The sequence below is a fragment of the Eublepharis macularius genome, chromosome 11 (assembly GCF_028583425.1).
Source record: "Eublepharis macularius isolate TG4126 chromosome 11, MPM_Emac_v1.0, whole genome shotgun sequence".
Classification (NCBI taxonomy): Eukaryota; Metazoa; Chordata; class Lepidosauria; order Squamata; family Eublepharidae; genus Eublepharis; species Eublepharis macularius.
The window spans coordinates 8845103-8870939 of NC_072800.1; the positions used below are offsets into that span (position 1 = coordinate 8845103).

General features: G+C 39.5%; 1 protein-coding gene across 1 annotated transcript in view; it reads right to left on the minus strand.

The window, feature by feature from the left end:
- Window positions 1-12586: 12586 nt before the first annotated feature.
- The window catches only part of TMEM245 (transmembrane protein 245), a 79113-nt gene continuing 65862 nt past the window's right edge, over window positions 12587-25837 (minus strand). Inside the window, exons 14-17 of the mRNA XM_054991071.1 lie at window positions 23025-23125; window positions 22215-22389; window positions 19904-20098; window positions 12587-18799 (exon numbers count right to left, since the gene is read on the minus strand). Of these exons, the coding sequence (XP_054847046.1) occupies window positions 18754-18799; window positions 19904-20098; window positions 22215-22389; window positions 23025-23125 (517 nt within the window). The 3' untranslated portion in view covers window positions 12587-18753. The remainder of the gene's footprint in view (window positions 18800-19903; window positions 20099-22214; window positions 22390-23024; window positions 23126-25837) is intronic.

Consider the following 25837-nt stretch of genomic DNA (forward strand, 5'->3'; position numbering starts at 1 on the left):
AGTTCGGAAGAGAAGATTTAAGTACAAGAAGTTGGCAGCTCTTTTGAGGGAATGTGACATAAAGTATAAATGGCTACTCCCGGAAGGAATCGGGTTTACTTATAAAGATCAAGCTTACAAGATTAATTCGGAAGATCAGCTAAGGGATTTTGTGGGAAAAAATCCAGAATTTGGACCAGACACCAAGCAAAAAGAAGAGGATCCGAAGCCTGAAGGGAGCGGGGAGGCAATGAGCGCTGTGGCGGTAGCTGCTCAGAGAGGACTGCATCCGAGGCCCAGGAGAGGGGAAAAGATTTAACTTGAACTGTAATTTGTAATTTGTATGATCAACCACTCCATCACTACTTTATTAAGCTATTTTCTTATTATGGTAGTATGAAGGGAAAGCATTGAAGTGTAGCGTTTAGTGTTTGTAGGCTACCTTCCCTTTTTTCCCACCCTCCCTTCCCCTTCTCTTTTTTCTCCCTTCTTTTCCTTCCCTTGTGCTATTGTAGTCTTTTGTAGTTACTGTTATTGTAGTTTTGTATGTTAGATATTGAAAAATAAAAAACTTTAAAAAAAAAGGAACGGGTAGAGCAATCCCATATGAATGTTCCCAGACTGATTTCAAACTTCCATAAACATTATCCTGACAAACCTGGCCCTTAGGGAGAGGGGCCATCTTTAGGGGGGCAGAGTATCATGTCTGAGCCCCATCCATGCCAATGTGAATGACCCTTCTGTCCTGAACACTGTATCCTGCTGTAACTCAATGTCACTTTACCAGTGTTATAACTATTTCTCTTACAGGCTTCCACAGGTTTTTATCTGATGGACTGTAACAGCTTCCAGTGTTTATGACTTTGTACTCTGCTTGTACTTGTACTTTGCTATGTCTTGCTTCTTAGTGACTCACTTTAATATTACAAATATGTGGAATGTTCTCACACTAGGAGAGCGCCAAAACCTTGTTTAGGATTGGGAGGGGGGAAGAGCAGACTTGAATGTTAAAAGAGACACACATGATGTGATGTTTCTCACATGATGTCATTCCTATCAACTTTTACTCTTGCTGCTTAGATGCCTACCCAGCTTCTGAATAGTCCTATGGACATATGTATGGAAATGATCTGATTTCTGAATAAAAACCATTTAACCAAGAACCTGTGTCTTGCTGCAATGGTCCAGGGATCTGTCTGCCATATCCTGTCATCCATAGCCTGACATTAATGGCTTTGGAGAAACATGACAAAGAAATGGAGCTCAGTGAGGACAAGTACAGGTAGCATTAGGGTATAGCTTTCATCATCAGCAAGCCCATTTCTGTGAAAAAACAAAACACCAGACCCCTATCTTCATTTAAGAACCTTAAGGAAGTAAGGGAAAGGTCACCTGCATGCCAATACACCCTTGTCAGTGCCTGTTCTATGAGAATTTTAATTGTCTACAAATGGGGATGATTTCCCGTTTTCCTGAAATCTGTGATGGAGGATTCTTTTGAGTAAGGGTAGAATCACTAAGAATTTCACCCTGATTGGCAGCAGGAGAGGAGAATCACATCCACATCCACCAAATCACATCCACCAAATATATTTCCCAATGTGACCAATGCAAATGACTCTTAGTTACATTAAGTGTGTGCTTGTGACCTGACTATTAAGAATGTAACATAATGGAATATAAACTACTATTGTGGAATCTAAATGGACTAAACTCACCCCAAAAGAGAAAAACAATATTTCATTGGCTTAAAAAAATTGTAATATAATTTGTTTACAAGAGACGCATATCAAGGATCAAGACATTAAATATTTAAAAAACAAACAATTAGGAAAAGAATATATAACGTTGTCCAAGCAAAAGAAAAAAGGAGTAGTGACCTACATTAAAGAGGCTATAGACTCCAAATTAATTTTTCAAGATCAGAATGGAAGGTATGTGGCTGTGGAAATTAATGTAAATGCTAAAAAACATTGATAATAGGTCTTTATGCACCCAATGGTGCAAAAGACCAGTTTTTCAGAGAAATAATGGACAAACTGGATCAAGATTCATATGACCAGATGATAATGGCTGGAGACTTCAATGGTGCCGTGGACTTACAAATAGACAGGAATATAAAGGGAGGTAACAAGAAATCCGGAAAGTTGCCAAAAATATTTTTTGAATTAGTCCAGCAAGAACAACTTGAGGATGTGTGGAGAAAAGAAAATCCTAAAGGCAAAGATTTTACATACTACTCCGCAAGGCATTCATCATTTTCAAGAATAGACATGATTTGGACATCAAAAGAACTAGCTCTATGGACAAAAAAAGTGGAAATTTTGCCAAGTGTGAGTTCAGACCACAATCCAATACTATGGAAAGCGATAATGGGTCAAAGAAAAGTAGGATGGAGAATAAACGAAGATCTATTACAAAATCAAGAAAATTTGAAGTATTTGAGAGAGGAGACAAAGCAATTTTTTCGAATAAATAACAACAATGAAGTTTCAATCCAGATGGTATGGGATACATATAAGGCAGTAATAAGAGGAAATTTAATTTCACTAAATTACAAGGACAAGAAAAGAAAACAAGAGAAATGGTATGAAATACAGGAGAAATTGTATAAAAAAGAACAGGAACTAAAGAAAAAACCTGGAAAAAAATCAATAAGACAAGAGATCAAAATACTGCAGGAACAAATAAGAGCCATCAGTAACAAGGAACTAGAATGGAAATTAAAGGTATTAAAACGGAAGTCATTTGAAGGAGCAAACAAACCCGGAAAGTACCTAGCCTGGCAACTGAAGAAGAAAAAGGAGAAGAAAATTATTAACAAGATAATAGAAGGAGGGAAAGAATTGAAAGACCAGCAAACAATTAAGCGTGCCTTTTACAAATATTATGCGAAACTATTTCAAAGGAAGGCAGTAAGCTTGGAAGAAATAGACCGATATTTACAAAAAACAGGTTTACCAAGGAAATCAGAAAGAATGAAGCAGAGACTGAATGCTCCAGTAACAGAGGAAGAAATTATACAAGCAATAGAAGCAACAAAGATTGGAAAAGCACCAGGACCGGACGGGATCACAGCTAAATTTTATAAAGTAATGAAGGAGGACCTTGTACCGATACTAAAAAATATAATGAATGATATACTTCAAGGAAAAGGGCTTCCAGATACATGGAATGAAGTGAGCATTGCTCTGATCCCGAAAGAATCACAAGACTTGTCAGATGTGAAAAACTATAGACCAATCTCACTGATAAACAATGACTATAAAATAATGGCAAGAATATTAGCAGACAGGCTAAAGATATGGCTAATGGATTTTATAGGAGAGGATCAGGCTGGATTCCTACCAGACAATTAAAAGACAACTTGAGAGTGGTTATAAATGCTATTGAATATTTTGATAAATGACCAGACAAAGAAGTTGGCTTTTTCTTTGCAGATGCAGAGAAGGCCTTTGACAATTTGAACTGGGACTTTATGTTTGCATTAATGGAAAAGATGGATTTAGGTAAAGAATTTATAGAAGCAGTGAGAACAATATATAAAGAACAAAGAGCGACAAACTGTGTCAATGACGACCTGACAGAGAACTTTGAAATAAGGAAAGGTACAAGACAAGGATGTCCACTATCACCTTTGCTTTTTGTTATGGTCTTAGAAATATTACTAAAGCAGATTAGAGAAGATGACAACATAAAAGGGATAAAAATAAAGGGATCTTCATATAAGTTAAGAGTTTTTGCAGATGATGTGATGTTTATAGTAGAAGACCCAATACAAACCTTGCCAAGATTATTGGATAAAATTAAAGAATTTGAGACTTAGCAGGATTTTTTATAAATAAAAAGAAATCAAAAATAATAACTAAGAACATGACCAAGAAGAAGCAACAGGAATTGTGTGAACTTACAAACTGTGAAGTGATACACAAGACTAAATATTTGGGAATAGAGCTGACAGCTAAAAACATTGATTTATTTAAGAATAATTATGAAAAGCTCTGGTCACAAATTGAAAGAGACATGATAAAATGGAATAAATTAAACTTATCGTGGTTTGGTCGATTGCCAGAGTTAAAATGAATGTGCTGCCCAGAATTATGTTCTTAATGCAAACAATACCAATCATTAAAGACAAAAAACAATTGGAAAAATGGCAGAAGAAAATTTCGGAGTTTGTGTGGGCAGGAAAGAAACCCAGAGTAAAGATGAAAGTACTTTGTGATGCGAAGGAAAGAGGTGGAATGCAGTTACCTGATCTTCGACTTTACCATGAAGCGATATGCCTAGTCTGGTTAAAAGAATGGGTGTCTTTAGCCAATCATAATTTATTAACCTTGGAAGGCTATAATAAGCTTTTTGGATGGCATGCATATATGTGGTACGATAAGTATAAAACGGATGCAATGTTCCACCACCACTATCTGAGAAGGAATTTATTGTTGACTTGGCTAAAGTACAAAAAATATATAGATCAGAAGAAACTACTGTGGATTATACCAGCTGAGGTGATCAACCCAAATCTAGAGTATAAGGGAAAAGAATGGCTTACCCTCAAGGACAGAAGTAGCAGATAAAGAGTTGAAGCTTAAACCAAATGAGGAGTTGCCTTTTAAGTATGGTTGGTTACAATACAGACAGATAAAAGATTTGTTTGACTCAGACCAAAGGAAAACAGGTTTTAGAATTAAAAACTCAGAATTTGAAGAACTTTTGTTAGGAGATAATACTAAAGTAATTTCAAAAATGTATAAATTGTTATTGAAGTGGTTCACAGAAGATGAAACAGTCAAGGTACAGATGGTAAAGTGGGCAATAAATTGTAATAATGAAATAATGATGGAAGCATGGGAACAATTGTGGAAAAACATGTTAAAAATATCAACATGTACCAGTATAAGAGAGAATGGCTATAAAATGATATATAGATGGTATTTAACACCGAAAAAATTAGCCATAGCCAATAAACAGCTATCCAATAAGTGTTGGAAATGTAAGGAGCATGAGGGCTCTCTATTTCATATGTGGTGGACTTGCCGAAAGGCTAGAGACTTTTGGAATAAAATTTGTGTTGAGATGTCTTTGATACTCCAGTATAATCTTGTTAAAAACCCAGAAATGTTATTATCTTTGCATTTAGAAGATGTTAATAGAAATGATAAGACATTGTTATATTATATGATAACAGCAGCAAGAATGTTATATGCTCAATACTGGGGAAAAAAGAAATACCTGAAATTGAAGAATGGACAAGGAAATTGTTGTACATGGCTGAAATGGACAAGTTAACAAGAAATTTGGAAGATCAAGATCTGAAAAGGTTTTTGGAAGATTGGAAAAAACTAAAAAAATATATGGAAAAGAGGATGTTAAGGGACAATTATGGTCTTTTGAAGGGTTTTAAAGATATTCAGGTAAGATATAGTTAAAATCTGTACCAATAACGAGACAAGAACAACTATAGTATAGAAATAATGTGATAATAATAATGGGGGGTTGGAGTGCTGTTGGAAGTCAACATGGAAAAGGGGGAGGGGAGGGGGTGGGGAAATATAGCTGTGGGAAATTAAATGAATTGTACATGTATTTTAATTTGATTGTATTGACCCATCCAATAAAAATTATTAACAAAAAAAGGAGGGGGGAATCATGCTCTGTATATCCAAGTGCATCTGTTTGTAACCCCATTCCTGCCAACTTACCCATCTTTGGATGTACCTGTGAACTTAATGGATCTCTATAATAGAACCTTTTCATCCAAGACCCTGGAGGACTTGCTGTGAGGGGTTTGGGGATCTATCTGCCATAGACTGCCATCCCTAGAACTGACAGCATGCACAGTCATTCGAAGAGTAAACTCCAGTGATAGAACATTCACCTCACATCCCCTGGAGGGCTTTATTTTTTGATGAATTGAATCACACAACCAGTTGCCCATCATGGAGTGTAATCCATTGAAATCAAGATATGTGCATGCACATATGCAGCAGGTCCAGTTCCTGCTGTTGTGTTTGTATGTACACACTTCAACCATACTAAAAATACAAAATTAACCTAGCCTGTGTTTATAGAGTTTTATTTGCAGCTTGGTCTGCAGCCCACAAATTCCCTTCTGGCTTGTCTGTCAGCCAACTTCATGGCTCCTTTGCTCTTAATGTTCTTCCATTTTAGTTTTTTGCTGACATTGATGGTAATTACTGTGGGGAAGGCACACCGCAGCAGATCTTTGTTTTTCTAAGCAAGCACTCCAGTCCTCATCACATGATTTTGAGCCTAGCTAAATTTAGAAATAAAGTCTACAATGACCTTTTTACTCCGGGGAAAAGTCTTTGAGAAGATCACTCTTTTCCTTTCTGTTGAAAAGGTCACATGGCCCAAGGAAAGAAAAACAGAACATTCAAGGACAGGAATAGCAGTGTAGGAAAGTGGAACAACTTTTCTGGGCAGAGGTATGCTGGAAAGCAAGCATCAAATGGATGGATGTTTAAAAATACATCAGATCAAGGCTAGCTTTTGAAGATCCAGACCCATTTGGCTGCCAAATAGTAAAGAATCCAGTAGCACATTTAAGACTAACCAACTTTATTGTAGCATAAGCTTTCGAGAACCACAGCTCTTGTCAGATGCATCGTTGCATCTAACAAAGAGAGCTGTGGTTCTCGAAAGCTTATGCTACAATGAAGTTTCATCTGATGAAGAGAGCTGTGGTTCTCGAAAGCTTATGCTACAATAAAGTTAGTTAGTCTTCAAGGTGCTACTGGCCTCATTACTATTTTGCGACTACAGACTAACACGGCCGACTCCCCTGGATATTTGCCTGCTAGGCAGAGTACCTTACAGGAAATCACTCAGAGCTCCTATTTAACCACAAAGACACAATATCTGCTTTGGGACCAGCAATTTCTTCAGTCCCAATAATCCCCCAAAGCAGAAAATTACTAAGTAGGTGATTGATTAGCCAGAATATGAGGAATATTATATGCCTCCTTAGAAATTAAAACAAATCAATTGCAGGGCCAAAATACCACAGATGTGCATATTACTCTGTTTAAGGACATGCCACAGTTAAAACGAGACAAGGGAGACCATGATGAGAAACCTGCACAGTAGCAAATTTGCAAATTGTAGTATGTTATGTACAAGTTACCAGAGCAAAACAGTCACTGGTCAGATAAACTCATTTCCATTAGCTAAAGAGCAATCTAGATGTACGATGTATTGTCGAAGGCTTTCACGGCCGGAGAACGATGGTTGTTGGGGGTTTTCCGGGCTGTATTGCCGTGGTCTTGGCATTGTAGTTCCTGACGTTCCTGAAGTCTTTTGGTGCTACACCTCTGAAGATGCCAGCCACAGCTGCTGGCGAAACGTCAGGAACTACAATGCCAAGACCACGGCAATACAGCCCGGAAAACCCCCAACAACCAATCTAGATGTAAAAGGGAAAGTGACATGTGTTTATTCATTCCTGCCACCTTCATAGATTAAGGAAGGTAATCTCTATTTTTTACTTGAAAAGAAGTACAAGTGTTACCATGTGTGATCAGAAGGCTCTTCAGTATCCTAGACACGTGCCCACAGGAGTGGGGCCCATTTTCTACTGTGAGCCCAAATACCAGATAACCTGAACATAAGGAAGAAACCTCTCCTTCCTCTGCCTCTTACTCCTAGGCTAAAGGAGCTGCTGGTATTGGCTCTACACCCGTTTAATGGAAGGCAATGAGCCACATGAACCGCTACTTACGGATATAGATCCAGAGGAGTTAGCTGTGTTAGTCTGTAGTTGCAAAATAGTAGAGTCCAGTAGCACCTTTAAGACTAGCCAACTTTATTGTAGCGTAAGCTTTCAAGAACCACAGCTTTCTTCGTCAGATGCGTCTGACTCTTTACTACTTAAGGATATATTTTCTATATTCTGCATAGCATTAGATATTACGGCTGTGCATCTAGAATATTTTTGTTGTGGTTTTGCATCTGGGGCTGTTGAGTGGAATGTTTAATGTGATTGGACAGTTTTCTGGTGAGACATTGCTGGGTTAGGATCAAAATATATCAGGGTTTGGGGTTTTTTTTACCATTCTGATGATTTTGTGGCCATTCTTTTCAATGGGGAGAGAGGACCAACCAGAGGCTCTGGGGAAGCTGTTTTTGCATTCAAGAGCACCAAAATTGTACAGAACACAATCCACCTTCTAATCTAGGGGTTCCCAACCTTTTTGACCTTGTGGGCACATTTGAAGTTCTTGAAACAGTGAAATTGAGAAATAACCCTCAGCATAAAGGTAAGGCAAGGGTGGAGAACAAACTTGGACTCATGCACCTTGAAGAAAGGAGGATTACATCTAAGGGCACCTAGCTCTGAAGTGATGTCAACCAGGAAAGCTGTCTTCCAGGACAGTGGGTGCAAAGAACAAGTGGCAGAGGCCAGAAATGGAGGGAACATGAGTTTGGTGAGGACCACCCCACTGAGAGACTAGAAATGGCATGAGTGGGAACTTGTTCTGAAGCCCCTGAAGGAATGCTTGAGTTGTAAGCTGGACACAGTCCGATGATCTATCTTCTTATGAGAAGCAGCTACAGCAGCTAAATGAATCCTAACTGAACTAATGGATAAAGCCTCTTTCATCAAATAGAGCAAGTAGTCTAAAGTGAGAGGCAAGGGACAAACAATAGGCAATGTGTCTCATAGGTCCATTTACTCATAGTCTGCTCCATGAACTGGCCTGCAGAGATTGTGGTGATGGGCCAGCTGCCCCTCCATAAAATCCTCCTTTCCTGAAACTAGGAAGAAACTGTTTGTCTGGTGGCTTACACCAACCGCTCATTTCAGTCTTTCACCGAATTTCTCTTGGGAAGGTTTCAAAATCTCCCCTGCCTTGCCCCCAGGGGTGGTGCACCATTTCCAGCCCATTTATGAAAGCATCCAGTCAGCAGCCCAAGGCAGAACTGCCTGAAATATAACTTTTAAAAAGATTAGTTGTTAATTTGTGTTACTACTTGAGAAAATAATGTGACGTATTTTGATTCCTCCTCCTTTTCCATTACTAAACAAAGCTTTCAAACTGTTTCAGAGGTATTCCGTATAATTTTGAAGACTTGGAAAACTGGAGCTGAATGACATTATTATTCATTAATAATAATAATTCCCCATTCAACAATATTTTGTAACTTACCATCTTTCCCTTATTCTCCCAACAGACTTTCCTAAATGATCAATATAGTCAGTTTCTTATGAGAAGACTTTAGGGTTAATCTCTCTTTTCATTTTACCTCATGACCTCAGTCCTATTTACAATGCTATTTGTTCCACCTTCCTCCATGTTCATTAGCCTATGGAAATATTTAAGGGATGCTTATTATTCATATTCTATCCATACAATTATTTCCTCCTGTTTAATTTACTCAATCTTTGCTGGAACCTCAGATGCTAAATTGTTAGGTGTGAAGGCTGGGGAAGGATAAGCAGGTTTCATCTTTCTTTTGAATTAATAGACTGTATCCATGACCTTTTCATTTGCATAAATAATTTCTGAATGTTTCTGCCATTTACCTAGCAAATTATCTTCTAATATTAAGAGAATATTCTAAAAGAGGTAAAGGAATTCAGGCATAACAGTAATTTATACTAAAAGTATTTGCCCTAACCAGGGCAGTTTATCTGCCGTGTCAAAATCCTTTTGTCGTTGAATTATCTTTTCTCTGGTCCCAACGGATCTTTTACCTTGATCCCTTTAAACAAACCTGTTTTACCCAGGTTTGCCAAAATGCTGTCAGCATCTCACTCCTAATTGTGATGTCAATGTCTCTATTAATATTACAAGCTGAATAGACAACTGAAGGCATCCTAGGTTTGTATCTTGTTCTAGCATTACGTCATTAGAAAATGATCCACAGATGAAGGAGGCTCTTGCCTTCTCATGGCAAGCTATTACCTGCTTATGGAACCTCTCCTCAGTGCTAGTTTTAGCTAAAATAACATTTAAGATTTTTCTTTCAACTCTACCAAAAGCCTTTTTTAATCATCAAAGAAGGCTAGTATCACTGAACATCTCTCCTTATTTTATCAATAAAATCTAATGTTACATCTATAAAAACGGAACTAATTCACATTGGAAAAACGTCATCAATTTTTTTGGGGGGGGAACCAATCAAACCCAGGGCATTGTTTCCATATAGCCCTTTACAATTATTTTTACTTTTCTTGTGGAAAAATTGATAGAACAAAAGAAAGTATAACATAACATACATTACAAAAATGACAGCTACAAAGGGCCAAGAATGGCCTACCAATCAATTTACAAAGTAAAGACAGTAAAAGACATAATAGGCACATAATTAATCCATTACAGTTTTTCACCTACAAAACTTCCCCCTTTATTATCAATCAACTTGTGGTCTCATCTTTTCTTCTGTGTCTCATCTTCTTGATATTTCAGAACCTTATTCTTAATAATCAAAACTACAAATCATTCATTTTTCTTTTGTCTCTCGCAGATAGTCCATAAAGGGTTTCCAATTTGCCATGAATATAGCGAGTGATTTATCTCTAACACTGTAAGTTTGGTCATCTCAGCTAAATCCATCATCTTCCCAACGCAATCTTCCAATGAAGGTAGCTCCTTGCACTTCTATTTTTGAACATATAAGTGTTGTGCAGCTGTTACCATATATAAAATTAAAATACCATGCTTTTTCTAATTTGTATCCATAATTCCCAACAAATAGAACTCTGCTTTAAACTGTAAATTAACTAAGATTCTCTGCATTAACGTATGTACTTGTAACCAAAATTTTTTTGCTTTGTTGCCAAGTCCACCAAAGATGATAAAATGTTCCGTCCTGTTGTTCACATTTCCAACATTTATTTGAGACACCTCTGGCCATTTTTGCAATTTTGTCTGGAGACATGGACCACTGGCACATCATTTTGTAAAAATTCTCGAGAGTGTAACACAAAGTAAATTTGAGAGCCTTAACCCACATATTTTCCCATTGCTCCATTTGTATATTATACCCAAAATTCTTTGCCCATTTTGCCATACATTCGACTGATTCTTCCTCCATATCAAATTTTCACAATTTATACATTTTCTTAATTATATGATCATCATTTGTACATATTCTTAAAATTCAACTGAACTTGACCACAAATACCTAAGTGGTTGAGCTCCTAAATTGTATGTCCTATTATGTATTGTAGAAGGCCTATTTTACATGATTAAAATAGGCATTTGGATATAGTTTAATGAGGATTATTGAAAGCTCCTAAGATGTGCCACCACTGCACATATAATGAGGATGACCTGTATATTACAAGAAGTTGGGGCGTGTGGGTATAATGTGTGTGCAGCTGCAGTACATACGTGCACTCAAAAACACAAAAGAGAGAGAACAATTAGGTAAAGACTGAAACCATTTAAGGGAAAAAAGATTGCTGACAATCATCTCGAAAGCTTCCAAGTCGAATGGTCATACTGGTTTGTTTGAAGATGCAAATGTGTATTTTTTTATTTTAAAAAGTTTTTGAACAGTCAATAAATTTTTATTTAGAAAAATATCAAGCAAATTAATAAAGGAGTGAAAATTAAATATGTGATAAAAGCTCATCATAAATGTTTTAGGACATTGTACAAGAAATGAAATTATACAGTCCAGTGTATTTCCTATTCCCCCCACCCCATTTGCCAACATTTCTCTACAATAGCAGCTCAAGTTACTTTTCTTACAAAAATGGACACAAGGGCTATATTTTGTGAACACTATATATGAATTAGGTAGTTCTTGGTTTAAATGAGAAACTGCTTCTACAAATTCTTTCAACATTTTAAAGGCTAAATACATTAATATTACTGTAAAAACAACTTGAGGTTTAGGCAAATCAAGGTCTATTGTTGTGTAAAGATCACTTTAATGCATGCAAGCATCGTTTTACCGTATTTCACCATGGTGTGACCTTGCGACCAATTACTGCTTCTTGCCACATGCATGATTCACGTTTATTTCTTTCACACTACAGTGTATGTGCAATTTTCCTACACAGAAGTGGTATCTAATAGGGGGCGAAAGCCCTTAATTAGCATCTAATGCCAAATACTGACAGGGAAGTCTTTCAGCTTCTCTAGTGAAATCGCACAAGCAGAATACACCCATATTCAGATAATTTTTAAGTTCAAAGGAATAATGTTTCTTTTGTTTCCATGGAAAAGAACTGCAAATACTACTATAAATGTTAATTACTAAATATTCATAAAATGCAAAGGGTTGTGTTTAACATATGGATTTCAACATTTTAAAAATCAGAAAATGCAGCCAGCTCAGGGCCTTGCCATCTGATGAAAAGATAAGGATTTGGGGGAGGGGCATTATGTGGGCCCCCCAAAATAATCAGCCTGAAAACTCTACTTCTGTTTTGCCCCTAGAAGACAGAAATAATTTATTTGTCAAAAGTTATTTAGGCAATTTTAAAAGCACTGTGCCAAATGATGGTTTTAAAAACTTTTCCGCTACTTCAAAGAGTAATGCTGATATTTTGCAGATGTGTAAGTTATAAAAATTCACATTCATACAGTTAAATGCCATTTCCCAACATTTTAGTTTATAACAAATTCAGGAATGCAAAAAGAAAATCCATTTTATTATAATGGTATTTAACATCAGGCAAAAGGGCTTCCTTGCAGCAGGTACAACAATTACTTCAGTCCCAGCAACTATTGCTGCTTCCCAACAAAAAATATCTGTATTACCAGATAGTAACACATAAGAGAGAAATACAGTAACAGAAAGTAATAAGGTGCATGTTTAGAGCATACATCTTCTTACACTGTATAATTAACAGTACAAGCCTATGTAAAAACATGTGAGTTTAGACCCCTGCAACGCCATATAAGTTTGCACTGTAAAAGTATTGGGAGTGCATCAGAAATCTTTAGTAGAAAAAAGTGCATTGGTTGGCCATGGGCCACTGCTACATGAGAACAACTCAGTTAGTCAACAGAAAGTTATTTCTCTTTTGCTAAATTTTCATCCATTAGGTATCAAAAATTTATTTCAAATCCTACTAGTACACAGGAGAATAACAATGGTCAGTTAGATTCTGAAGATGTAACAGATTTGTTCTCAATTATTATGCATTTGGGGTGTATACAGCTCTACCAAATGTGGAATTCCTTGGTATCTTCTTTGCCTTTCCTAATTGTTGGAAAGGCTAACTTTTGGTCTCTCAATACTCTGATGACCAAGTAACATTATTACTATTAACTTCAGAGAACAGGCTTTGAAGAAAGCACCAAACATTCACTTCCAATGTCAATTAGGTCAGAAGAAGGGGGAACAATCTTCGGTGCAGGACAGACAAGAGTGAGGGGGATTGCCCCATCTTTCCTAATATATAACGGTGACTCTCCAAATGGATTCTTCTAAAAAACAGATGTTTTCAAAAAGTTAAATGCATATTAATAGTGCTTAGAAAATGACTACCTGGGTCTATTCTTGTCAACTGTATTATTGCAGACCTTCATATACAAAGAATTATTCCACACGGGCAAACAGAAAGTATAATCCTTATAAATGTACCTTTACTAAATCCTCCCTTTAAAAAAAACAAGATGGCCAAATATTTCAAGAGCAAAAAGTAACACTGACTGTGTGTGTGGGGGGGGGGGGGGGGGGAGCAAATGTCAGGAAAGGATCTAAAAGGCAGAGTCGCAAATCCCACACTGGACACATGCAAAGCCACTACAGGAGACCTTTAGAGAAAGAACACTCTGGGAAGGTGCATAGCTTTTTAAAAAGAGCAAATGTAAACCAATCTGAACAGCCTGTTTTCAAGAAGGAATACTCTCATCACTGCCAGAATTATAACTCTGTTGTAGCACCTTGCTTAATTACTTGGACAGTCAACATCCTGGTATTCAAAGCCACAGCTATCACCTGTTTAAAAGTAATCTTATTTAATTAATCATATGAAGTTTAATCAGTTAGATCTGCATGTAAGTAAAACATTTTCCAAAGGAAAACAGCACACGTTTTTTATGTACACACGTATGTGTCGCAGGAGGCACTCCCTTAGAAAAGGCACTCGCGTCCTTAGGAGAGTGACGGGGGAATCCCTCCCTCCAAGGACACTTTCAGAAGGTGGGCTCTTTAAATCCGTTTTGGCATCTGATGCAGAACGAGGTGGTGGTGGGGGGTTGCATTTCAGACAGGCAGGCTCTTTAAACCATTGCCAATGTTGATGGTGAACTGTTTTTTCAAATTATTTCTGATATCTTAAAGGGCAAGGTCCCTTTTTGTGAAGATTTGATTTTTTAAAAAATTAACTTTTCTTGAGAAGTTTTTAAAAATCTGGTTGCATGACTAATTTGAAGTGTATGTAGAGCTCCACAATGAGCCACTTTGTTTTTCCTGCCTATTTTAATATTTGTTTTTGAGTAAGGGCATTTTTCGATACAGCACAAAGCTGTGGAGGAAAATTCTTAAAAATGTTGGGTGCTCTGGGAAAATGTAGCATGATCAGAAATTTAAAAATCCAATCAAAATGTGCTATGCATACAGTTTAAAAGGCCTGTTTGAAAGCGCCACATCTGAAACTATTCTATGTTACTTTTACAATATTCGGTACCAAAACTGATTCAAAATGGGATAATATCTTCGTGCAAAAGTGACCTAAGCCAGAACGCATCATCTGCTGTTTTTATTAAGTACTTACATTTAAAAAATTTAAATGTGTGGACCAATGAACTTGGGAGTGTCTTAACATTCAACTGAACTAACCCGTTACTTGATTAACAGACTTAAAGATCTGTTAATGAACTGGTGAGGACAGACTTCTTCACTTCCAGCTGACTGTGACTATGCTATTCATCTGTTTTACAATGTTAATACACAATGCCAATTGTTTCATTCTATAACTGTGAGGAAATACAATTCTGTGGCTAGAATGCCCAAATGTACAGGGACCATTTACTTCCAAGAATACAAGAGCTGGCCCTCCATTTCCATTTGCTACACCATAAAAAAAAAGTAATACAAATCCCAATGTTACAAAACAAGCCTTCCTAGAGGCATCTAATATCTGCACCTACAATTCGGGAAATACTTGGCTATAGTAGGATTCTGTTTCCCAAATGTATCCCCTAATACATTGGGATATTTGTACATTAGTTCATTTTGTCCCTTATACACATACAGCTCAATCCAGTCCAACACAGGCGCAACACTTACAAAGGGATCACCGCACAGCCTAACAGAGCCCTGTTCCCTATGCACACGACCAGCGCACCAGGGAAGAGATGGCACAGGTGTGCCTCCTACATGCCCTCCCCCAGCATTCCCTCTCCACATAGTCAATAAACATGAGCTCTGAAACTGCGTTCCTTGATGGAACAGAAGGCACAAACAGGATGGGCACGCCCAGGCCTTTCATTCCCGGCATCTGCCCATGCACACTGAGAACAGAGGTGGAGATCAGGGCTCCTTTATGCTGTACCCCTCTGCAGATGAGGAAGGCTGCTACATTTGATGTGGATTGAGACAGAATGTTATCTTCATACATTCTCCATGCAGTGAACAAATGAAAGCTTTGCTTCTCATACCATGTATAAATGTAAGGACAAAGTTGCTTTATAATCCCTGTAATGGAGTTCAGAGAGCACACTTTGGTTAATGGATAGTCTGGTAATAGATCTGCATGTGATTCTAGGATTTTTATGAATGAAACAACTGGAGGAGCTGTGACTGCGGTGCTGAAATAATTCCCTCCCAGTGCTACTTTCCTGTTTTTGCTGCTCCATGTGGAGCGCTGTGTGCATGCAGAGCAGCAAAAATTCACAACATTCTTATGTAGTTGAATCCTAGACTATCAACAAATTTGCACGCTGCAAGGAATATTCAACACATTTACTGAGTCTACTTCTAGTGCAAAAACTTACTAAAGCCAACTGACTTTTATCTTTGCTTAAACAAGCATAGCCACGATGATTGCTTGCCAGCAACTTTGCCCTGAGGCACATTCGCTAAACAAGCACCTAGCAGTGTGTTTAGGTTTGCGACTTGCTGTCATTTAACCCTGAAGATACTGACCTTCTTTTTGGTGGCATGTCTATTTCATGTTGAGAACCTGACCACAACACCGTCTACATACCTCTGTACACTTGAGCCTACATAACCAGTTTTTAATCTGATGCAGACAACCACATGGCTTTAGCCATGTACATGGAGAGCCAAACTACATGTTGGGTTGTTTAAAGACTTGGATCCAGGTTCCCTTCTGCTGCACAGCAGCTGTAGGTAATGGCTTTTGAAAAATAAAAGAGCCCGTTTGGCCTTGGAACACGGCCAAGGTGGGAGGAAGGCTCCCTGCCCGTGCCCGCCAGCTGTTTTGCTGCACCAAGACCGTGCTTGGGGAAGAACTGGTTCCTGATTTTTGCTGCTCCATGGGGAGTATTCTGCGCAAGCAGAGCAGAAACACTGGGATATGTCTCCTTCTCCCGCCCTGTTTTGGCTCAGGAAAATGGCTTGGGAGGGAGGCAGGAGCTCTTCTTCCTCCATCGCGGTGCTCCAAGCCCATCTGGACTCTCTTTTATTTTTCAAAAACCATTCCCAGCAGCAGCTGTGTGGCTGCAGAGAACCCCAGCTGGGTCCAGGAAGCCCAGACCAAACTTGTTAAGAACACAAATTCATAGTTTGGCCCAGAGAACCGGTGGAACAGATTCCTCTTGCCAGCACGATTTATTATTTTCTCTGCATTAAAAAAATAGTCTTTTTAGCCAGCTGCTTTAGTTCAGTGCCCTGAATATACTTACACACCTTGGTAAATCTGCACAAATCATTCTAACATCATTTCAGGTAGGTACCCATGTCCATCTACAGTAGAGCAGCAGACTTTGGATCCAGTGACACCTTAGAGTTGAACAAGGTTTTCAGGGTGTAAGCTTGGGAGAGTCAAAAGCTCCCACCTTCAGATCCTGTATCTGAAGGGAGCGTTGGCTCTTGTAAACTTCCATGCCCTGAAGATCTTGTTGGTCTATAAGGTGCTACTGGACTCAAATCCAGCTATTTTAACATGTCTTGACTTCGTTGCATTAAGGTGTGATTTGATTCATCTGTTTAAGTTTGGAATTTTTAATAGGAACTGAAAGCAGCTTTAAAAATATTACAATATAATTTTGTCAGACAAATATGGTTTAAATGAAAACCAACAGTACACAGAGTATCTTCTTAAAGAGGTGTTGCGTTCTCCAGGTGGCCAAAGCAGACACTGGAGAAATCTCCTCTCCCTTTAGTAGAGGCTTGATGTGTGGAAACATGCAGGTCAATCTTATCATGGTACATAGATAAACAACATCAACTGGAAAATAACATGTGATTAAGCCTCTATTAAAGGGACCAGATATTTTTCTCCTGTCCTGTTAGCAACCCTAGTCTTTTGGTTAGCAGGCTCACAGGCTGCAAGCCACAAGCTGAGAGCCGGGGCCTTTGGCTTGTGCCTTTTGGCAAGCCCAGGCTTTTAAGGGCCATATAAAAAGTCCAAGGCAGGTCTCAGGACCAACCTCATAGGACTGGGCGGCCCTGGCACAGCTTCACTAGTTCCTGGACATGGACACTAAGGGACAATGAGGAATAAACTTATTTTCACTATGGCAACAAACAGACAAACTAGGGAAACTCAACTAAAGAGAACTATTTATAAGGAGGCCACAGAGGACCAAGGAAAAGGCATCCTAGGGGGTGCCGGCCAAGCCAAGGAGCACACTGCCTCATGGCCTGGGTCAATCTCTCCAGACAGACCAGGAGCCCACCCATACGGCTGATGTGGCCATGCCTATTCTTGAAGTCCACCAGAAAGGCTCCCTGCAATGAAGGTCCCAGACTATTTCATGCTGCATGCCCTCTTCCTGTCACAGGCCCTGCAGAATTTGCTATACCTCCCCCCACCCCAGGGAAGCAGTGAATGTTTGCTGACTCACTAGGACCTATGATTAGCCCTCCTGGTTCTCCTGTAGCATAGCATGTGCTGCTGTCTTGCAAGGGAGGATTTGAACTATACCAGAATATATTTATTCTTCCAAATATATCTGTGTAATAATTTTCCCAAACTGAAATCATATGAAAAAGTAAGCAGTAAGCAGTCCTTCTAAACAAACATCCTCCCACATCATACTGAACATAAAGCTAGATTTCAGTTACACAGCCATTGGCTGTACAGCATCCTCATGAGGCCAGTATTGCTGGCATACAAGCAGAAAGTGTCACTCATTTTATAAAGCAACCATTACAAATGTCTTCAAAGAGCAGCACAAAACTATACTTGACTTGAGCAGATGCTAGGCTTTAATGGCATAACATCTATACAAAAATGGATCTCCTTACAATCAAGTGAGTATTCTAAGAGCAAGTGAGGTGGGATTTTAAACTTTCAAAAATCTATTTATGTGTAGAATCAAAAACATAAACGCTGAATTAGAAAATTTCAACAGGCAACAAAACTTGACTCAACGATTTTTGTGGAAGGATACAGTTTGGCAAACCAAGCCTCCCAAATCCTAGGTCAGTTTGCATAATAAGAAAACCATGGGCAGCAGACACATCCACTTGGCAAAGGCAAAATACGCAACGACCTAAGGCAACATCCGCTTCGGGGGGCGCACTTCTAAGCGGATGTCGCCTCAGTGCTGTCATTAGGCACAGTAGGAGATGGGACCAAAGGCGGCGGCGGTGGCTGCCCGAGTCCAGTGCGCTCAGAAGGAACAGGAATAGAAGGAACGCTGTGTCTGTCCGTCACTCTGTGGCAATCTTCAGTTCTTCAGGACTCTCTCTTGATTGCCTGCAAGAAACAAAGGTCATTACGACAACAACAACCTCCATTCACAAAAATAGAAATATTTCATATCAAACAAAGAAGCAACTACAAATCTACAGGCACTAGCCAGCTTACCTACTTTACTTCCACCAGGCAAAATCCCACAGATGTTGTCCTAAGTTCCTTCCACGCTGAAGCACTGGCAAAGCCTCACTATAACTCCACTCTCTATGAGAGGAAGCCCAAGGAAAGACAAGTTTCCTCCTCTCTTTTGGCTAAGGGTTGCTCAACCATCTCCTGCTGTCTAGCCACTTCGCTGCTTTCCTTAGACTCCTTTGCTCTGAAACAAACGGAACCCTTCAGGCCCTTAAACCCTGTCACAACACCTCCCCCCCCCCCCGCCAAGCTGTTCTGCCATATTTCCCAACCCCGTTTTCTCTCAAATAAAACAAAGATTTTGGAAGAAACACACAAACATGGGCACTTGCTCACTTCTGATATATAAAAGAGGGTTTTGAAGAGGGAGCTCTCTTTATGGGGGGTAAGGATGGAAGTAGGTAGGGTGCTAACTGCTTTTGACTGTAACAGGGTCCTTTGTGGAGCAATTAAAGAAGACCTATTGTCTTGATGCCTTTAAATTTCCTCTCAGGCAAAGCTTGAGAAGAAATTTAAAGCAGCGCTGAAGCTTTACTGCTGCTTAGTAAGCCATCATGCAGCACTCAGATGAGTCACGTAAAGACCTGAGGATTGGGCCCTGAGGTAACGCTGGCCTTGGGAGGGAGATGCCCTGTACTAAAATAATTTAGGGAAGAGTTTAGTCTATTCAGTGTTTAAACCCGCCCTCCCCACAAGTGGGCAAGAGGTGGAAGGAGTTGCTGTGGCTGGAAGCTCCTGTATGTTCCCTGCCTCCTTCGCAGCTTTTATGGTTCGCGTAATGCTGGGGGTTGTTGAGATGCTAAAGTTCTGCTGCTTTGAAGAAACAGTCCTTGGTTTTGCCTACTGCAGGATGCTGCCACCTCCCCTGGCAAAGTGCCTGGCTGCATCTCCCAGAGGGTTCACCCACAATATGAGAGCTACTGAAGATTTATGATACATGTTTTTAACACAGCCAAAATTGTAGTCGCTTACTGGTATATTTGCAAAGGCCAAGACATTTGTGATGGGGTGGGCAATGTGTTCGTTGGGCTCACAAGCATAGCACTGTAGATGTTAGAGGCAACCACCAGAATGCAGAGAAGTATGGGTCCAATGATGGCTCCTTCTAGCCCTAGGTAATATGCTCCACCAGCTACAGCCAGACCAGTCAAGTATGGATGCCCGCCTCTGTAATTGCAACACACCAAATTAAAATTCTGCAGTTACATATTGCAACTCAACATACTGCTATTCTTGCAGACTTGCATTTAAAATGTAGCATTTATTTACAACATATTTTCAGGAATATTAAATGAAGAGAAATTTCCCAACACACTAGTCACATTAAAACCATTCAAGAAACTATAACCATTCAATCCAAAAAGTTGTTCTAGATTAGGGGCGTGCAATTCAGGTTTCTGATTTGGGTAAAGTACCTGAATCAGATTGGATTCACAATTACTTGGAAACCCCGAATCAAAGCTTCCTGAAGTGAGTCGTATTGCTTTGGGAAGCTTCAGGTCACTTCACAGTGGCACGGAAAGGGGCATTTAAACCCCGGGATCAGCTGCTTGGCTGGGGAGAACATCACCAAGCAGCTGATCCAGCCAGCAGGGGTTTAAATGCCCCTTTCTGTACTGCTGCGAAGCGGCACAGAAAGGGGCACTTAAACCTGCAGAACAGCTGTTGGGCGGTGAGATCCCTGCCAAGCAGCTGATCTGGGCATTCCCCGCTGCCCGCTGCGGTGGAGGAGGCAGCGGCGTGGGTGGCGTAGGAGCCAGCTCCATCCTTCCCTGCTGCCCAGCTGGCCGCTGCAGCGGCAGAGGGGGCAGTGTGGGCAGCAGAGGAGCCAGCTCCAGGCTGTCCCAGCCTCACGAGGGCTGCCGCCACCACTGCCGCCTAGTTGATTGGCCTCCCTTCTCTTCAGTATGCTTCGAATCTTTACGGAGCACACCGAAGAGAGATAAATACCAGAATCCCGAAGCGACTTCCTGCTTCGGGATTCTGGTAATTCCAGATTTTTTTCCCACTTTGGGTAAACCTGAAGCAGGAAACCTGTATCTTTTGGGGGTGCACATCCCTATTCTAGATACTCTTCATATGTCAATGTTAGTTGCTAGTTGTAATATCAACATTTACGTTGTGTAAGCTAGGCAATGGATCAGTTCTGAGAAAGCTCTGCAGATGGTATACTTCTATTGAAATACTTTCAGACTGCCTTTTCCTATGAACAGATCCAGAGGAGTTAGTCGTGTTAGTCTGTAGTTGAAAATAGTAAAGAGTCCAGTAGCACCTTTAAGACTAACCAATTTATTGTAGCATAAGCTTTCAAGAACCTGTGCATCTGACGAAGAGAGCTGTGGTTCTCAAAAGCTTATGCTACAATAACTGGACTCTTTACTATATTCCTATGAAAACATGGACTCAAGAGGTTACAGTAGGTATGTACTGCAAATCATAAAATCACAAGCTTAATTCCACCATCTTCAGTCCCAGTGAGAAAAGATAGATGATAAAAAAAATAAATAAAACCAATGTGTTCAACATAACCTATGCTGGCTAATATCAGCCAACTGGCAGAATGTGGGTCTCATATATATGAACAAAGACAACAGGCCCACCAGGTATACCCGTCTCATTTATGGGCCCGCCACACATCCACACAATAAGGGTAACACTTGCACAGAACCTATTGTCAGGACTTGCCAGGTAGTTCCCCAAAACACTTCAATGCATCACTTGGGTGAAGTAGTTAAAATGTTTATTAAGGATTAATACCAGTATCAAGCACCTCAGACAATGGAATTGGCTGGAATGCCCAAAGGTGATAGAACTTAGACAATTATAGGATGAAGTCCCCACCCCCAACATAGAAACGGCTCATGAGGAATTTTGGCAGGTGGGGTTTGAGGAAGTCCTGGGAAGAAGGGAGGGGGGAAAAAGGAGTCCAGCTTCTCCAAGGCTGAGTTCCCAGCGTCGCAGGAACACAAAATGAAAACGCCTCTCCTGTAAGATAAGCAATTAGTCACAGCACATTAGAAATCAGCTTCACTCTGGACTTACTCAGGAACCCATTACAACAGCAGAACAAAATGCAGATGCAACTACATGGCAAATATGCAGGGTGTATCTGACACCTATGCATACAAACAGTATGAAAACATAATACAATGTTTGGGAAATTTCACCAAACTGGGCCAATACTTTGCATTGACTGATAAAATGTTATGATTACTCTTATAAGAAATATTAATATTTCGGCAGGGCCTTTCCCAATACAAACAGAAGCTACTGAAATATTTACCCTGATATATCTGAATAGATTGCTGTGTCGACAAAATACGTTGGCAACAGGTGACAAATCAAAAGGAGGAGTGCTTTCCACCCTTCTCCTTGCACAAGCCAGAGGTCCAGAACTGCAGGTACAGCAGCCCAGTATGTTCCCAAAAAGGGGACAACTCCAAGGATTGCTGCCAGCGCTAAGGACAAACAATACATGTGGTAAGAAATCAGAATTTTAAAACACATTCTACTAGAAATGAATTTCTGCAAGAATCTATACTCATAAGCACACTGCTGCATTTAGAGGGATGGAGTGTTCTGACACATTGGTTTTTAGTATTTTAAAATCAAGGACATTTCTAAGTGGACGACATCTTAAACTTTTAATACCACTGGGTCAGTAACCAACAATAGAGACACAATGTAGAGAAGCTGACATCTCACATCCACTGTGTTAGTGATTTTTCTTTCAGAAAGATGTGTTTTTCACCCAAATATTTTGTTGATTTTGTGCTCCTGCCTGATAAATTAAGGTAACTGAAAATTCTCCTTCTGCTTTTTCCAGAGCAACTCCCCGGGAGCAGGCAGCCTGCAGGACGCCTTGGGAGAAAGTAGCACCTGCCTGCCCCCAAACAAAGCCCTCTTGGACTTCACTTCCCAGGTAACCTTGCAAGAAAAATCTAGTGTTCTCCACATGAAGAAAGTCACTTGTAGTCACACTCAAACTGTCTATATAAAATCTCGTGCTAAAAATTACCACTACTAAAACTGGTGGTTACCATGCCAATCACTATTAAAAAACACCCCCAACAACACTGCTTTTGCCTCTCACCTGAAGGTATGAAGACAATGTTAATTCCAAAGACGGTATGAGTCAGCCAGGTATACAGTCCATAGAAACCAGCCATTTTGAGGGATGCATCAAATACACCTCTAGAAGGATCAAAGAAACCCTAATTAAATCCACTGGCTGATTTTCAAGAGTGTCTTCAAAGGTGCTATAAACAAGTAAGCATACCAGTTCCTTAAGGACCGAACCAAATTTCTACTAATTCTTGTATACAAGATTTGCTTCCTAGACACAAGAGATTCCTAATGTAGCAGCAGAATACATGCATGACGGTATGGCTGCAGTAACCTAATAAAAGCTAAAATGCAATGACTGATCATTGTTCTGTTGAAATCAAATTCAGAGATAGTTTAGCAAAAGAAAAGGAAGATGTTTGCTAACTGGGGCACAGAGACACCACCATAACATGTTTTACTACAACGTATCATGCACTGTCACGTCTGGACACACTAAGTATTTTGCAGTTTCAAAGACTCTACCCTTTCCTATTAAATTTGTTCTTGTATTCCTTTTGTGTGTACTTCACTTATTTGAGGCTTCATCCTCCTCTGGATCATACCTGTGGTGCTTCTTACATCTTTAGGTAACTAACATCTAAATAATCCTATGGAGTTTTGTGAATCTAAGCACTTCACAATCAGTACTTCTGCAACTTTTCACATCATTGACATCACTTGTAATTTGTGTTACATCTGAAAATATTTCAGTAACTTAAACATCACAAAGCAATTTACACTTCCCTTGGCTCATTTTTGAGAGAGAAAAAGAAAAACTAGGATACCAGCTAATTGCAGCAGCTGAACATTTCACACTTTCAGCAAAATGTTCCAGGAACTGGCTTGATGTTTGTTAGGAAAGTTATATTGCTAGTGGCTATGCTCACAAAACCATTCAAGATGTGGAGTTCAAAAAAGGAGCTTTCCTGACACACAAACTTCTATGCCTCAGTGTAATAAAGCGAAACATTTGCCGCTTACAGTAACCATCCTCAAGTAGGCTGCATGGTAAACGGAGTCACATTTCCAGACAGAATTCTGCCTTTTAAGAACACGACTTCAACTGAGCCAGTCCCAAGTATGGTCTCACAGAGGTGATGAACCTGATTCTGGGTTGCAGGGGGGGCATACGTAGCTGAATACTCCATACAAAATTGCAATTCACAGAGAAAACTTGCATGCAGTGGGGAAAAGGTTCTATCTTAGGTTTCTGTGTCAAGAGAATTTTTATCATGCATCTGACGAAGAGAACTTGATTCTCGAAAGCTTATGCTACAATAAAATTGGTTAGTCTTAAAGGTGCTACTGGACTCTTTTTAAAATGGAGTAACATCCCACAGTTCAGAAATGATACTGTCCAAACCTCAATTTAATGTCTCAGTAAGAACTAGGTTAACATCACTTAAGCATCAGCATCTTTTATAATGTTATTTGAAGAGTTGATTTCATCAGGAAAATTTCAAGGATATTTTCACAAAAGCATGTGAGATTTTAACTTATGGATCCAATGAGGAATCAGAAACCGAGGACCATGATTCAGGCCGAGTAAAATCCTCATGTTCTATCATCAGAATTTCAGGAAACCATCAAAGGAACAAAAAAAGAGTCTCAAACACATACATTTGGACTCCTTGCCCCTTCAATACTGCTTTAACTTGCTTATGAATATGGACACATACATACACACGTTTCTTGAGACAACATAAAGTGCTCTAGGTCTTGTTTCAGCTAATTAGGGAATTCTCTGGGCACTAAAAAAAAATCAAATTGCATGCAGGTTATCAACATCATTTAAGATATCCGGTTAAATGATGTCAACTTTGCAGTCAAGCATTTACAGCACAGTCAAACATTTACACTGGTTTCCTGAGCATATTATGTATATTTAAGCTTTAATATGCTGGAAGCCACATCCTCACATTCCACTGATTATTTTGTACTGCAGTAGCCTGCTGCAATTATGAACAGTAATCCTAATTGATTCCAGTCATTACAATTAAGTTCAGTTTGCATTAAACCATCTAGCATCTGTGGGTAACTTCATACTAGCATAATGAATCTCAGGCAGTTTCAGAAACTTTTAAAAAATAATAATCAAGATTATCAATTATCTGTCCATTTAGCATTTTTTTGAGATACACATTGATGAGTGAAGAAAATGAAACAAGCAATAACATTTTCTCAGACAGAAAACAAGCATAAGAATCTGAACCCAGGCTAACAAGTCCCAAGCCAAAGACTCTGATATGGCTCTTCCACAACTAATAAATCCCCATCAACCTGCAGTAACTTTAAGCCACAGCCATACCCGTGTGCATGCACTCATGTGAAAATATCGCACACACTAAATTGCACTGAGGCCGTGACAACATGCAACTTAGTAATGTGCAATATCTCCACCAGAGCAAGCAGAATGGAAGCTTCAGGGAAGAAGGGTCTGGTGCATTCAGGAAGAGAAGAACATGCCACTTAGGGAAAGGACAACGGTTCAGGCAGAAGGTGTGCATGCAACTGACAGATGTGCAGGCTCAAGGATCTCTACCCCTATTTGTATAGGAAACAAGGCTGGTTAGGCACCACCCAGTTAGCTTTAAAAGCAACACTAGGATGCTGGGGTTTTTTACAGACGAACAAGTAGCAACAGAGAATGGTTGTCTCCTGAATTGCTGGTATAGTTTATCAATAGCCAATCATTTTCCTGCTGCCCAAATGCTACACTAGCAGAACACTATCAAATACTGCACAAGCAACTAATTGCCATACTTATACATGAGCAGAGACAAGTTCTATCAAATGGCA